A 16,342-nucleotide genomic window follows, 5' to 3' on the forward strand; every position below is an offset into this window, starting at 1 on the left:
CCTGAAGCACTTCTAGTAAACTAAAGAATTATTTTGTCTTACTCCTTTTTGTGAAGATCAGTAGTAAAGTGAGATAATCATAGTATTGGAGAGTTGGAAGGGACCCTGAGGACCACCGAATCCAATCCTCTGCACTGCAGGAATATGCAGCTGTCTCATACGAGGATCGAACCTGCAACCTTGGGGTTATCAGCAGCACACGCTAACCAGCTGAGCTATCCTGTGCCTTTAACAGCAGCCTGACACGCAGAAATGAAGCTGGCAAACCTTTTCCCAGCCCAGAGACAAAAGGAGGGGAAAAGCTTTCAAAAAGAGTCACAGCCTTTCTTGTCTCATTGCAATCTACTGCCACAACCACCTGCACAATTCCTTTCTGGCCAACTATTGCCGTAGATCTTCCAGAATTTCCTGGGAATGGATTGCTCCTCTAAGATTTTAAATGTGGAAAATTTGTAGCCGTTTGTACATAAGCACCCCTTGCAAGTTGTTTAAAGGTGCCAGTGCACGGTTTCCCATGATGACTATTTCAGGTCCAACTGTCGCACAGGAGTACGTAGACTCTAAGTGAATAATGTGGACTTTTAAATCCAGAAACTGAGGGATTTACAGGTCTGTAAATAGCCACTTAGGGACGCGGGTGGCGCTGTGGGTAAAAGCCTCAGCGCCTAGGGCTTGCCGATCGAAAGGTCGGCGGTTCGAATCCCCGCGGCGGGGTGCGCTCCCGCTGCTCGGTCCCAGCGCCTGCCAACCTAGCAGTTCGAAAGCACCCCCGGGTGCAAGTAGATAAATAGGTACCGCTTACCAGCGGGAAGGTAAACGGCGTTCCGTGTGCTGCGCTGGCTCGCCAGATGCAGCTTTGTCACGCTGGCCACGTGACCCGGAAGTGTCTCCGGACAGCGCTGGCCCCCGGCCTATAGATGTGAGATGGGCGCACAAACCCCAGAGTCTGTCAAGACTGGCCCGTTCGGGCAGGGGTACCTTTACCTTTAAATAGCCACTTGCCTGGTTGTTTGTAACAAGGAAGAATCACTGAAGTTGCCTGCAGAGATTGCTTTCAAAGTGAGAGTTGGTTCCACCTTACTTAGGGAAATCTAAGCAAACGTTATCCCTCTTTAATGTTTTATTGATTCTTTCACACAATGCGGCAACAGACTTGCAGGTGATAAGGAGCTGTAACAAGTGTTTTAAATGTGCAATGAAAACACTCACAAACTGTTTACAGCTATTCAGAATGATAGCTCTGTTAAAAACAAAGCACACATGCATCATTGCTGTGGCATACAGAAATGATAAAAAATACCTGTAATCTGCTATATATAGTCTTACTCCTCCCCCCTGCCCCAAACTGATGTTTCGTCAGAATTAGAACTTGTGGGTCTCATAGTTTAACTGGAAGCCCCTAGACTTTAGCTGCAGGTCAGGGGGCCCAGCAGGAAGGAGTTAAATCACTCTACCCAAATGCAAAGTGCTGCCTCCCCAAGTCCCTTGCTAGACACAGTTCTATGATCTGACCTGGTCTCAGGTAGGCTGCTTGGAAGTTTTGCAGAAGGCAGGGCTCACCTGCTTATTCTCTCCCATTTGCTTTATTTAGTAGGGGAAGTCAACAGCTTTCTGGTGCGGAAAATCTCAAAGACATACTAATACCAGACATACCAAATCAGTCCAAGACAGCTTTTTCTAACCAGCATTAGCTCTTTATTTATTCAAGATCATTTTTATTCTTCCTTAACATGTGCATGTACACAGAAGGCATTGTATCTAAAAGTATAAAAGCATAAGAGACTATGCCAGATTTAAAAACCACGGAGTCAAAACCTTATAGTGGCTAATGGAAAGCTCACCTAAAGCAAAATGGCCCAGGCTGAGGTTTTTGCCAGTCTTGTGATACGAGACCTCAAACTGGGATGCCAGGGGCTGAGATCTTCTGCATTCAAACCACGTGTTTTCCCTAAAACTTGCCTTATACTGCGTCAGACCACTGGGCCAGCAAACTCAGGATGATGCACTTTACACCTTGTTAATTTAGAGATGGCAGTGACCCTGAGGGTCATCTGGCCTGACCCCCTGTAATGCTAAGTCTCAGCTATAGTATCCATGGCAAGTAGGGCACAATGTCACAGGAAGTTCTTCTCTGCAAGTTCTACTGAAATGTAGCTGCACAAAAGAAACAGCTCCAAGAGCTTAAAATCACTATTTTTTTGGGGGGGGGGTTCCCCAGAAAAGCTCTACAATTTGGCAACCCTTAGAATTAACAAAGCTATGCTAGAAGCTTTAGAAAGCACGTTTAAAGAAAAAAACCACCAATGTACATATTTCTGCACACCTAGGGAGTCCTCCGAGTATGGGCACGCCCTTATTTTTGGGTGGCCCTGTTTCACTTCCAAACTGAGATGTGCTTAGCTACCTGAGTTTAATGTGTGTATATCTCCAAGCAGGAAGTGGAGGGATTGGCAAGAATCTACTTTAAACGGCTAAGTTTGGCTTCCTTAAGTTTCTTTGAAGAGATATCCTATGCAGTGCTTTGAAGAAGTATGAATGCTGGCTTGACTGATGTCGAGCGCTTATGAGGATAACACCCTCCCACCCTTTCACACCTATGTTCCAGGACTAAAACATTCATGAGTTTTTCATTTTGATGGATTTCAGCTTTCAAAGGCATTTCCACAGCCTTATCCTCTGTGAATAACTAAATCAGTTTGACTGGTTTTTTTCTTGCTTTTGAAGGATGACTAAAGAAGCAGATAGGAAATCTCTGTAAGGTTGTAAAGAGCAACTTTTTCTGGTATCTTAATAATTAGGCTACTGCCTTTTAAGCTAACACCATCAATTATTTTTATTAAGAATACAGTGATGTTTGCTAAGGGCAAATTCTTGTCTGTCACATAGAAGCCTGGGTGCTTTTTAAATATGCAATACATGCTACTATTCACAGAAGTGTACATTTAAAGGCACAATTTCCTTGCAGCTGATTCTCCACGGTGTGTTCAACCTATGCGACTTCCACAATCACTTGGGAAGTGCATGTTTAAAATTACATTAATGTCCCTTTAAACACTCAGGGCCAAACCACGCAAGGCACCACACATGAAAATAAATGCTTAACATTGAGGCACCAATAGCAGATTTTTTTAAAAAAGGTGCATAGGGTACCGTGGGACCACAGTGCACCCAGGAGTCCTAGCCTTTCCTCTTGATGTCATGATCCTGATGAAAACTGCCACCTACACCCTATTGTTGGTGTCCGTGTGAGTTCCTCCTGCCCAAGGCTAACAGCAGCAAGGAAAGGCTGGGATGACTGGGATCAGAACTTGTAGGAGTTAAACCTCCCCTGCCCGTGCACTGGAGGTTCCAGGGTAAACCGCTCGTCCCTCATGACTATTATTTGGTTTTATATCAAACATCCTTGATGAACTTCCAAGTGACACATTAAGCATCATGTCTTGTTTGATCATCAGAAGAGACAACTAGGGAAGTCTTTGGCCCTTGCTTCTAAGTATTTCATAACAGCAGGCAAATGTACAAAAACAATTGATCTGAGTCCTACCCATGCACCTTTGACTGAAAGTAGGCCCTACTTACATTTGTCTGGGGGAAAAGGCAGATAGATGTATTAGGTGCATCCGCGCACACAGACTGGAATTGCCTTCTAAGGAGCAAGCGCCACTGAATCCCAGTCCCTGGCAAAGGCTTCCAAGTAAATATGCATAGGTTTGGGCTAGTAAATTTATATGACAAAAGGTTATTATAGGATGACCTCTCCATTAAGAAGTTTCTTGCAAAAAATCACACCTTGACGTGTGCTTTATATATTGTAATTTTATGTTGTGAACTGCCCTAAGATCTACGGATGAAGGGTGGTGTTCAAATTTAATAGATAAATAAATACACTTCCAGTTTATGGCTTCATGGGATAGCCTCTGATGGGGAAAACAATGCCTTGAGGTGTCATTAGCTTGGTATGAGAGACTACAAACTCAGCCCTTCCTCCTAGCAATGAACTCAGGATCGGGGTGAGATTTCCTTACTGTACAACTAGCACTTTCCATCCTCTTGAACTTTCAGTGCTGTCGGGGGAACTTCTGTGGCTGGCTATGGAGCTGGAAATTGCCCTTGGAAGTGGAATCCGTTCCAGCTTGACCTCGTCCTCTCCTGAGCTGTTCCTGGCCCACTTCCAGGCATTCACAATGCAGGATTCTTGCGTTCTTTTACACTGTGAACAGAGCTTCCAGTGTTCTCCAAGCATGTTATCTGTAATCAGGGTTTACTCTGATGCCACCAGTGACAGGCATCTTCACTGGCCTAATGGGAAAGAACTCTAGCTTCGTGCTCTGCCTTCATTCATGCCCAGTTGCACAAACAGCCCTTGCTATTTAATGCAAGGCTCAGTTAGCAGAGGAGAGCATTCAAAATTAGGAACTCCCAAGTGCAGACTGAACTAGTACAGAACATCCTACCACTTCAGGAGTGAATCCCACCTCCTCCTGTTGCAGGTGGCCTCACCCAAAAAGGATGTTGTTGGTATAGTATGGAACAGGAAACTTTGAGTGCAATTGAACTGTGAAACTAAAAAATGTAACTTTTATTGACTCCTCCATTAGGATTTACAAAAGAGTCACCACCACTGTTTTCTCCATACACAACACTGAACACAATGGTGGTAGCTGCTGACATGACATTTCTCCCTGATAATCTTATAAAGCAGAGGCGAATACATACAAAGGGCCCTAAAACGCTTTTGATATGGTCTCCTCTCTATTACAGGCCACACACAGCTGTTTTAAAAGTACAAGCCTACAACAATGACAGAGCCCAGTGTTGATTGCAATACTCCTCCTGCCACCAGGCAAGGTAAGAGCAGATCAGGAGCAGCTCGCTTGCCATGCCTGCCTGCCTGTGTGGCATGCCACCATATAGTAAATGGCCTCCTATGTCCACATTTTGTTGTTCATGTAAAGGCAGGTAAAGCAGAGGAACAAAAGAGTATGGCCTTCCTGTAGCCATTTGGCTTCCTTTAATCTAGGGTCCAGGTATGGTCAGTTTCTGTATTCTCCACAAAGTGGTTTATAAGACAAGTGTATTTTCTGTGATAAACCAACTTTATCATTAACCAACTTTTTCGGTTTGCAAACCATCCCTTCTCTGATTAAAGATAAAGGTAAAGGTACCCCTGCCCGTACGGGCCAGTCTTGACAGACTCTAGGGTTGTGTGCTCATCTCACTCTAGAGGCCGGGAGCCAGCGCTGTCCGCAGACACTTCCGGGTCACGTGGCCAGCGTGACGAAGCTGCTCCAGCGAACCGGCACCAGAGCAGCACACGGAACGCCGTTTACCTTCCTGCTATAAAGCGGTCCCTATTTATCTACTTGCACCCGGGGGTGCTTTCGAACTGCTAGGCTGGCAGGCGCTGGGACCGAACGACGGGAGCGCACCCCGCCGCAGGGATTCGAACCGCCGACCATGCGATCGGCAAGTCCTAGGCGCTGAGGTTTTACCCACAGCGCTACCCGCGTCCCACCTTCTCTGATTACTTAGTAGTAATTCTTACATCATGGGCCACCACATACATGGGTTCTGGCTGTGCTGTGTGGTGTGGTGCGGGTGGTAATAATGGCACCTTGCCCCAAGAATCAACATACACGATGCCCTTCTCAATGAATGGCTTCTTGCTACACGGAGAGTCACCAAACGGAGTAAACAAAAGCATCTTCTAAGAGGGGTCAACACCAGTAAGTCCTTTTGAACAGTGTGTTACGCTAAAGTCATGCACAAACACAGATTTATGTATCTGAGAAAAATCCGTACCTGTAGGATAAGTAGCATCTGAATAATGGAAGGAGGAACCCTCGCTCGGGAACGGGACAAGGCATCTTCCAATTTAATATTGAGAGTTATAATATTCCTGAAGTGCAGCAGAGACAGTTGTCGGACAGAGGGCTCCTTTCCCTAAAGAGACAATTGAATGAAAGTTGTTTTCAACACTTGTCGTTTCCTTGCTTTCAGATTTATTTGTGGAAGCCAGTTAAGCCTGCTTAAGTCCTTTTGATTTAATGGAAGATTCCCTAATTTAGTCTCAGCAGTAAGGAACACAAACTTTATGTACAATCAGGACAAAATGGAGATTCATAAGCTTAAGAACAATGAACAGATTCTGCCTTTATAATATTCCAAATAATTATGGGGAAATTACCATAGGAACCTTTGTGATGGTATTTACTTTCATTTTTAAAATTTATATAATCCATCAAAATGGCTGATTTCTGCCATATATGTTTCATAATGTAAAAATTAATGCAAAGATGATTAAAATATCAAGACTGGTTATATCAATTCCATTTCTAGTTTTCAATTTTTGGGAGGGCATATGAATTATGGAGCAATCCCCCCCCCAACTATAATTTCAGCCACAAGAAATACACTGGCTCCCAGTACATTTCCGAGCACAATTCAAAGTGTTGGTGCTGACCTTTAAAGCCCTAAACGGCCTCGGCCCAGTAGACCTGAAGGAGCGTCTCCACCCCCATCGTTCAAGCCTGGACACTGAGGTTCTCTGAGGGTCTTTTGGTGGTTCCCTCACTGACAGAAGTGAAGTTACGGGGAACCAGACAGAGAGGCCCTACCTGCGGAATGTCCTCCCTTCACATGTCAAGGAGACCAAGAACTACATAACTTTTAGAAGACACCTGAAGGCAGCCTTGTATAGGGAAGTTTTTAATGTTTGACATTTAACTATGTTTTTATATGTGCTGTAAGCTGGTCAGAGTGGCTGGGGAAACCCAGCCGGATGGGTGACGTATAAATAATAAAATTGCTATTGCTGCTGCTACTACTACTACTACTACTTTGGGTAAGAGTTTGGTTAAGGAGATGGATATATATAATAATAAATATTTGTTTTTGTATGGAATGTGATGACATTGGAAATGCAATAGAAGTATTTTGGGCCCTCCAAAAGTTATTGTCCTGATCTATTAATCCTTAGTACTTGACTTTCTGTGGTTCTATAGAAATCCTATAACTGACTAATTCTATGAAAATTTCTGCCATTATAATCTGGATCATTTTATGTGGGGATGGAGGTTTATCGAAATAATATTAATCACAGTGGTGAATTTAACTCAGGTTTCTTAGGATATTGTATTTAGGAATATTTTGTTTTCAAACCTCTCTAAAGTTACAAACTTCTTTGACACTCCTCTTAGTTTCGAAAGTGGCTTGCGATAGTCACAGGATTGATGAGTGGTGGTGTAGAAAGCTAATCCCCAAACCTCATAACTCCAAATAGCCCATGGAAATGCAAAACAAAGCAACTGATTCTCTGGATCCTAGCCATTTATTTTGGAGGTACTGGACACTTCCAGGCTGAGAAAGTGGTGGGACTTTTTGAAAGTTCAAGCTATAATTTTCTAGTGACACTGTGAACATCATGCTATGAAGAGAGACACGCCTACACAGGCACTTCTCCGTAATGAAAACACTCCCCCCCCATGTGTTTGGCAGAAGTATTTCCTCATCTGTTGTCCCGCTGTGATGTCTGGCTCTTGGCTGATCAACCTGCAGAGTAGCTTCTTCTGGTTTTTCCTGATTCTAAAGTAACAGAGCAATATTTTACCTGCACAGGATAGAATATAGCCTGAAGCATGGGCAGGACATCACTGAAAAAGAAATCCCACGTTTCAGCCAAGGTATCCAGAAGTTTCTGTCCTACAAATTAGGAGGGGGGGGGGGAATTAGTCCAAGGGCTCATACTGAAGAGTTCTTTTTAAAAGGATATTTTGTACAAAGGTGGAAAAGCAAACTACCAAATATATGCATTATGTGCCACATCAGAACTGTGCATACGTTGAGCTTCTTGTTTCTTTAAAATACATGCAAAGGAGGGAGCTCTTTTCCATTTTCCCTTTGCATACATTTGAAAGACAAACAGCTAAACACACAGATGAGCTTTGTGCGGCACAACCATTTAGTTCATGGGTACCGTGGATGCACGAGATGGATAAGGCATACTCACTGTAGAGTCTTGTGTTCATACCACTGGGAATCTCCTTCAAACATGAAAGTTCATGCAGAGATACGGGAGATTTATTTGCTGTGCAAACTGTGAATCAGGCTTAATAAGAGCAAACCCTGCCTCTTGAATCAGGTAGATTTTGTTCAAGCTCCATTTGGTGAGGCTCAAATAATTTTGTGCCAGTTCAACGAAGTGTGCACGAATTAACGACTGTTTGTGTGTACCCTCCTTTTTAAAAAGCAATAAAACCAAGCCCCTGAAAGGCAGCTGATTAACACCCTCTCCTAAATTAATAAGATTCAAACTTACTTTTTTCGCAGGTGTGTGAGGGGAGGGGAGATTTATTGGCAGCCCCAGATATGTGCAACCCCTGAGACATGCCCCCACCCCGCTTTAAAGTCCCAGAGAATGGCCTTAAGTCACAGAATGGAGTTCCAGTGCAGAAGCTAAGCAAACCAGGATGGGAGACACATGGAAATGGCTATGAGCTCTTTGACAGAAAAGTGGAGTCTAAGGGAAGGAACATTCTCAGTGAATTGGCTTCTGCAGTTTTTCACTGATGTTCACAGGACTATTTAATCATAAAGAGGTTTATAATTTGAGGCAAAAGGTAAACAGCCACACGGGAGGCTGCCGTTTCCTCAGCTGATGTGCCAGAGCAACTTCATTTCCTTGTTCAGCAGGCAGGAACATTAAACGACTACTGGTGCCGAAGCAGGCTGTTGTTCTGGTCTGAAGCCAGTTGAAGAAAGAGGTTTGATTTGGACGCGCTTTTGGATCAAGCTCCCCAGGCACAACTGATGCCTCAATTACCTTCATAAAACCGGATCTTGTCCCTCAGGATCACCATGCCTTTTGTAAGCAGCTGGTTCTGCAAATACAACATAAAACAACTTTCCATTTATGTTTTGCTGCTACCCTTGAATCTTTGATAGATTATTACTTCCATATTTTAACCACAAGGTATTTTGGGTTTTTTTTAAATGGCAGTTCATTAGAAGAGGATTGCTCACAGCTTCTACTGGGATACGTGAATAGTAATTGCAATGTATGGGATGCCCCATCTTAATATTTATGGTGCTGTGAAAGCAGGAAAATCAAACCTGGAAACAGACAATATGCAAGGAAATTAGAATTATATAGTGTAGATTTTACTGGACTGCATAGCCTGGGTCAGATCCTGCTTTCCTTTCAACCCCTCACATTACTCACTGGGGAACCTTTAGTGTAGGATTGTTTTAAAAACCTTGTGCTAACTCACATGACTGGGCTGGCTTAGAAATCACACGCTTGTATGATTTTTTTTGGTCACTTTCTAATTTTTGAGCTTGCAGAAAAACAACCACATATTCTTGCAGTTATGAGATGCAATAGCAGAAGATGCCACCAGCCACTGGCGCAGCTCCCTTGGCAGAGTCTGCTGAAGCCAGCAGCTGCAGAGCTGTAGAAACAGTTGCCAAGGCAAAAGGGAGGCAACTCGCAAGCATGCAAGCTCCGGATGTCTTAGGAGGAAGTTGCAGGGGGATGAGATCCGTGAAGCTTGCTGCTAGGTATTTAATAGCCAGCAAGAAAGGGAGGACTCCTCTGCAACTGTCTCAGCTACAATCCACACAGAGCTCAGGGAAAGTGAGGAGAAGGAGTTAGCCAAGGATAAATCCTGTTTTCTTTGACTGAGCATCAAACCACAATTTATGGGAGGAATTCACCACAGCACTAAGGAGATTGGTCCATCAGTTGAAGCCCCATTGAGCTCGTGGAAGTCCTTGCACAAGCTTCTACTATTGGGATTAGCTAGTTGAACCCAGCCCTATGGCTAGCAGCCATGTCAGGGTCCAAAACATTCCTTAACCTTAGGTGTGGGGCTCCCCTAGTTTTCATTGCAGCCACAGTGTGTAGGGAGAGGAGGTTAAACTCTTCTGGCCTCAGCCAGGATCCCTACAAAAGTGCCCCCCGTTAGTCTTTCAATGTTATGCTGGCCATCTTTATATCATAATTTTGAAAACGTCCTTCAAATATTACCCCCCTAAATTTTAGATACATGACTTGAATAAATGAAATGGAACTAATTTATAGCAGCATCTTCTGCATGTCTGTCCTGGCCCCTCAGCTGTGCCAGACTGGAGCTGGTACACCAAGAGTGACAAAGCTCCTACCTGCACCTTCAGCCCTGGCCAACATGAGCTGACAGGACCTCTGCTATGGTGGTGGATCTGCTGCTCTGCTGCTCCCTGACCTCCATCGGAATTGTTCCGTAAGTCCTATTTAGTTCAATGGGACTGACTCAGGTTAGAAGCGCCTGCTGTCAATAGTTTTGTTCAGCAGACTGCTTCAGTGAACAGCGTGGGGGAAAAGTAAAAGACTAAAAAGCAAACTGTACCAACCTGTAAATATTCAGTAAAAAATGATCCCAACTCAGTTTTCAGTAGTTGCCTGTTCCAAAGAGAATAATAATAATAATAATAATAATAATAATAATAATACTAAAAAATCATGTGACCATCACATTGTGCTGTACATGCACCATACTTTATGGCCAGTGAATGTTCATGCAAGAGTAAATGTGTTCGTCTATCAAAAATGACACACTACCTTGTTAGATCATAGTTGAACCACATAACACTTACTGAAATAGTGGCACTGGACAAAATGAGCAATTCCACATGGGAATGCTTATTCTGAAGTAAAAACAAACAACAAAAACCTGAAGATTGCATCCCATCTAGTTTGCCCCTCAGTGTTGTTGTTGTTGTTTAGTCGTGTCCGACTCTTCGTGACCCCCTGGACCAGAGCACGCCAAGGCACTCCTGTCTTCCACTGTCTCCCGCAGTTTGGTAAAACTCATGCTGGTAGCTTCAAGAACACTATCCAACCATCTCGCCCTCTGTCGTCCCCTTCTCCTTGTGCCCTCCATCTTTCCCAACATCAGGGTCTTTTCCAGGGAGTCTTCTCTTCTCATGAGGTGGCCAAAGTATTGGAGCCTCAGCTTCACAATCTGTCCTTCCAGTGAGCACTCAGGGCTGATTTCCTTAAGAATGGATAGGTTGGATCTTCTTGCAGTCCATGGGACTCTCAAGAGTCTCCTCCAGCACCATAATTCAAAAGCATCAATTCTTCGGCGATCAGCCTTCTTTATGGTCCAGCTCTCACTTCCATACATCACTACTGGGAAAACCATAGCTTTAACTATACGGACCTTTGTTGGCAAGGTGATGTGAGGCTTTAAAAGTAAGCCGAGCCTAACTTTCCTGAAAGAGGCAGGAGCTGCCTTTGTATTGGGCAACAGCCACAGCAGAGGTTAGCAAAGCAATTCTGCAATGTGCTTTGTCTGTTACCAGCATCTGGAAGCAGCTAAAAATACCTCAAAGCTTGAGTCACTGATATCCTGCTTTATCACAATTTCCTCTCTCTTCTTGTCTTCCTCAATTTTTCAGCAGGCTTCTCACTCCCACTTGACTTACTCTTCTAGCTCCATTCCTCACCCCCTACAGTCTAGCTTCCACCCTTTGCACTCCACCAAAATGTCCTTGCTAAGTTCACGGACAATCTTCTTGTTGGCAAGCCCAAAGGTCTCTTCTCTCTCTTGCTCTGCTTCCTTTGTTGCCTTTGACACAACTGATCCCTCTCTCAAGTGTGACCCTCTATGCCTTAGACTTCCACCACTCTGACAGCTCTTTTCCCTATGCATCAGCTCATTCATTCAACAATGTTAAAAGCGTATTTGTTATCAAATTCTGTCCTTCTTACACAGTAAATATTTAAAATTCTTACCAAAATAATCAGTGCAGGGGGAGGGGGAATATATGTCTGCTCCAAAAAATATAGCACAGGAAAGAACAACAATTCCAACTAGCTCTTAGGAAATGCAGCAAAGACCTTCAAAGGACAGGCTTGTTTCAGCTTTACCAGCCATGGAAAGCTTTTCATGGTCTTATCTTCCTATCCTTTTACCCCACCCATACAAAGTCAACCCTAGACTACAAATAATAAAAAATAAAATATACCAGATTTGTTTAACTCCTAAAAGTGGCCCAGTAGAGGATGAATAGAGTGTTCTTCAGTTCTTTGCCAGCCTCGCTTATAAGTAGAAAACAGACTAGGAAAAATATAGAGCAAATATAGAAACCTGGTGAAGGAGACATGGAGCGACAGACACCTTTCCTGCCAGGAGGAGGGGCAGAGAATTCTAGCCTCAGTGGGCATCAAGAAAAGGATAAAAGGCATTATCGCTTATAGCAACCACATAATGGATTTTACTGTAAATATGTCTCCTTTACCTACAGCTAGGGCCGGCCAGCCCACCCATGAGGCAGCCTGAGGCAGCTGCTTTGGGTGGTGAATACCTTGGGGCAGCACCCTTGCCCTGCCTGCCCCTGCTGCCCCAGACAGGAGAAGGAGCGAGACCTTGCAACCCCAGTAAGTGAGGCTTCAGCCAAGGGGCACCAGCTCCTTGTCATTTCGCCTCAGGCAGCGAAACAGGACTGGCTGCTGCTGTCTAAAGGAGGGTTGATGATTAGCCCTGCTATTTTCTGGCACCTCTGAAAAGTTGCAGGGCTAGTATGAAAAGGGACAAACACAGTGAGGTGAAGGAGGAAGCTAGAAAGAGCATTGCATCATCCTCTCTTCAACTGTATGAACTTCTCAGGGGCAAAAATACGGTAACTACCCTCTTGCACCCCAGGGAGGTCACTTTGGTGCTGCTAACACAGCCGTTTGGCTTCACCCCTGGAGGCACACTCCATTGTCTCTCAAGAAAGATGGAAGCCAACAACAACTGCAGAACCTACGTTAATTCCTTGAGGAGGGCTTGCCTTTGTGCACATCTCTGCACACTGTCATTAACACCAGTGCCACTATCTCAATAGTTGGAATAAAGTAAAATGGTACAGATCACTTATGAAACAATGACCCTCCGTGGTGATGACTGTGTCTTGGGACAGGTGTATAATCTGATGATCTGACTCACCTGACTCCTTCATTCAGATTGTAGAGCTCGTGTTCTGCAAGACCTTTTCGCTGGAACACAGCTATGACTCCGTTATGGATACTGCAAGAAAAAGGCACATTTGTGACAAGCTGCACAGCATTTAACTTAAGATTTCACAGCCTTTAGTTTTTAGGCATTCCTAACAATTACTTCCAAAGCACAGAAAGTGTGGGGTAACCCACAAACCTGCTGCAAGTAGCATGGTGAAGAAGACAGAACAGATGGAAATCAGGCTGGAGGAAAAGATGGAGAAGTTCTAACTTCTAGTTCTTTTTGATAAAGCATGTAATGGATGGAATACTGGACTAGATCAGGGAAAACATGGGTTCAAATCCCTGCCCAACAATGACAAAACTGAGTGACGATTTGAAAATCCCTCTGTACAGACATAACCATCAACTATGGCTGGGTACACATTACGAGCTTAAAACCCAGCTAGATTATAGAATAACTGGAGAGTTGGAAGGGACCCTGAGGAACTTCTAGTCTAGGCATAGGCAAACTCAGCCCTCCAGATGTTTTGAGACTATAATTCCCATCATCCCCGACCACTGGTCCTGTTAGTTAGGGATGGTGGGAGTTGTAGTCCCCAAACATCTCAGTGCTGAGTTTGCCTGTGCCTGTTCTAGTCCAACCCACCTTGGATCAAACCTGCAATCTTGGGTGTTATCAGCACCACGTTCTAACCAGTTGAGCTATTGTTCTTCTTCTCCATTCAGACTGAAGCTGCATTTCATAATACAGGATAGATATAGATTGAGCTTGCTTGAGGAAGGGCAGGATACACGTGATATTTTATTAATGGTAATACTGCAATATTTGATGAAATATATAAAAGATGCAATCATGAGCAGAAAGCAGTTTTTGGCAGAGCTTTCCCCTTGTTTGCCTCAGACAGACCCAGGGAGACAGCAGGTGAGATGATGATGATAATGTTCAAGCCTCTAGCTGCTCTTTGGCAGAGGTGCCAAAGAAGTCTTTCCCTTAATTTCTGCTGGCACAGGAGAAAGGATCTGAGATTCATTGGAGGGAATACAGGATCAAGGGCGAGAGAGGAAGCTGGGCTGAACCCCTGGACGGATTGCCAACCACCTCTCCTATTCTATGCTTTAAGGGGAAAGAGACTGCAGAGCATTTAGTCTGTTATGTATTGCCATTCGTATTTTGCACAGTAGAGAAAGTCAGCACTTCAATCAGGCCACACACCTTAAAGGACAAAAAAGAGTTCCTGTGTGTAGAGGAAAGTGGTGGGATTCTTTGCTTCAATAATTGCTGTGTTTGCATGACCTTTTGCCGCGGTCGCAGCAGCTCATCACCAAAACATGCTTCCAGTTTCATGTAGAGCCTCATTGCTGAGCAGCAAGTCCGGCCTCATCATCCCATTTACAGGAAACCGTAGCTGGCAGGCCAGGGCAATGAGGCCACTACCTAACCATGCAGAAATGCATGAACAGATAAAAATAGAAGATATTGCTTGGTTTTTCTCTTCTCTCCCCATTCTTCTTTCAGCTGATAAGCGTTTCAAAGCTGGTTCAGTAGCTCTTTGTCTGAACTCCTCTCTCAGAGACACACAGAATGGAAACACTGGTCAGCAGGTTTGGGACAGCATGTAGATACACTCAATGGACAATTTGAAAGATTTGAGGCTAGATGTCTCTGCAGACAGCAGTACAACTCAGGCGCAATTCAGTTCAGAGAGAAAATGAAATACATTCAGAATATGAAATATACTTTCTGCCACCATCTTGCAAGCATTTGTTAATTTTAATGGAGGTGCTCAGATTTGTTTGAAGACAAAAGGGTTTGTTTCCACCAACAAATTATAGTAGGACATCTGGGGTACGCAATTAGGCCAACTAATTATAAGTTACTCCACTGCATTCCATCCTTTGTGCAAAGAAGCCATTTTAGTCTAGGTTGAGAGAGTTCAACTTGCCCAAGGCCGCCTCATCAGCTTCATGAGTAAGACAGGATCTGAAACTGGGTCTTCAAGTCCAAAGCACTCGTTCAATTCTTTTCCTTTGGATGAATCAACAGGACTACAGTTCTCTTTGTTGTTGTTGTTCATCCTGTCTGTCAGATTTAAATAACAACCTAGGTAACAGAATTCTGCTTCTGAAGCTTATAGGATTATAATTTTCTGATCTGTGATGCTTTGCATTGCATATTCCTGCTCTGTGAAACACTTTCGATTCACTGGCTTTGGGAGAACAAAGTCCTCCTTCCAAGGAGGGATATAATCTGCTCTGGGTATGTAATAGTCACAGCATCATAGAATTGTGGAGTTGGAAGGGACCCCTGAGGGTCATCTAGTCCAACCCCCTGCAATGCGGGAATTTCGTTTAAATCATAGTCCAGTCAAAAGCTGATCTATTTAGCAGGTAACGTTAGACTGTGCGTAGAGGTTAGCATTTTTGAAAGTACTTCACATCCCAAGCGAAAAATTTGTTGCACACATAAAACTAGTACAAAATGTGGGAGAACATTAAAGTAAAATCGACTTTCTTCTCCAACTTAAAAGGAACTCTTCTGTGTGTTTCTTGCTGAACATAACCCAGCTCAAAATAACAATGCTGGGAGGTTGTGTTGCTTAAATGACAGGTCAGGTCACAATCCAAAGGTCTTCACAGCCAATTCCACGAGAGGAGTGCAGCTTTGAAGTCCCCGTTCAAGAAGCAGCCCCTAAAATTCAGGGATCTTCAGAAGCGATCCCCATGCAGTCTGAAAAGCTCTTCTGGAAGAGAAAAGAACCATGGGCCATGCAGGCAGACTCTTCTCAAACTGGCGCAGTCACCAAAATCCCTGTCCTACCACCACACTTCATGAAAACCAAGCCATCTACCATACAGTACAGGTGTGGTTCGTTTGTGAGCAGTACCTGAGCTGGGGTACCATCCCAAGGCAGCATGGTGAGCAACGGGTGTCACTCAAGCAAACTTTCCTTCTTGAATTACCAGCTTGGCTTTAGTTTTCAGAGCAGAAGGGAATGGAAAATCCCTGCCCCACTCCTCCTAAAGCAGGTCTGCGTCTATCTACAGAACCTACAGGTTTTTCTGCTAAATGGGGATTATACAACTCTGCCTCAAACTGCTGGACATATTTTTAAGCTGATTTTGTGCCCACCCCCTCGCCTGCGCCCCTGGTGGGGGCCCACCGCACCACCCCCTAGCTACGGCCCTGGCTGGATCCTGAGCTAGTCCTGCTACCATTGTGTGATGGAAACAGTCCAAATCCAAGCATGTCCACTGTGCAAGCTTGTGAGCTGGTGTAGCAAATCAGCATTCCCTGCCCTCTCAAGCAGGGTTCAGGGTCTTTGAAAGACGGCATTTCCTCATACAAACCTATCTGAG

At 44.2% G+C, this 16,342-nt stretch overlaps 1 protein-coding gene and 1 long non-coding RNA gene across 8 annotated transcripts in view; one reads left to right on the plus strand and one right to left on the minus strand.

Annotated features, from left to right (window-relative positions):
• LOC310707037 overlaps positions 1-16,342 on the plus strand; it is a 38,372-nt gene that overhangs the window by 17,781 nt on the left and 4,249 nt on the right. The window contains exons 6-7 of one of the 2 annotated variants that reach the window (XR_014526285.1): positions 5,536-5,726; positions 6,001-7,603. This is a non-coding gene — a long non-coding RNA (uncharacterized lncRNA). Of the gene's footprint in view, positions 1-5,535; positions 5,727-6,000; positions 7,604-8,328; positions 10,260-16,342 lie in introns of those variants that run through there. The other variant, XR_014526284.1, reaches the window with a different exon arrangement.
• PRR5 (proline rich 5) overlaps positions 1-16,342 on the minus strand; it is a 64,090-nt gene that overhangs the window by 5,302 nt on the left and 42,446 nt on the right. For all 6 annotated transcript variants that reach the window (XM_083503497.1, XM_083503494.1, XM_083503498.1 and 3 more), the window contains 5 exons: positions 12,972-13,052; positions 10,390-10,438; positions 8,822-8,879; positions 7,610-7,701; positions 5,803-5,943 (listed from right to left, as the gene is read on the minus strand). In XM_083503497.1, coding sequence (XP_083359623.1) covers positions 5,803-5,943; positions 7,610-7,701; positions 8,822-8,879; positions 10,390-10,438; positions 12,972-13,052 — 421 coding nt within the window. The remainder of the gene's footprint in view (positions 1-5,802; positions 5,944-7,609; positions 7,702-8,821; positions 8,880-10,389; positions 10,439-12,971; positions 13,053-16,342) is intronic.

This window comes from Podarcis liolepis (assembly GCF_965112155.1).
Source record: "Podarcis liolepis genome assembly, chromosome: 5".
NCBI lineage: Eukaryota > Metazoa > Chordata > Lepidosauria > Squamata > Lacertidae > Podarcis > Podarcis liolepis.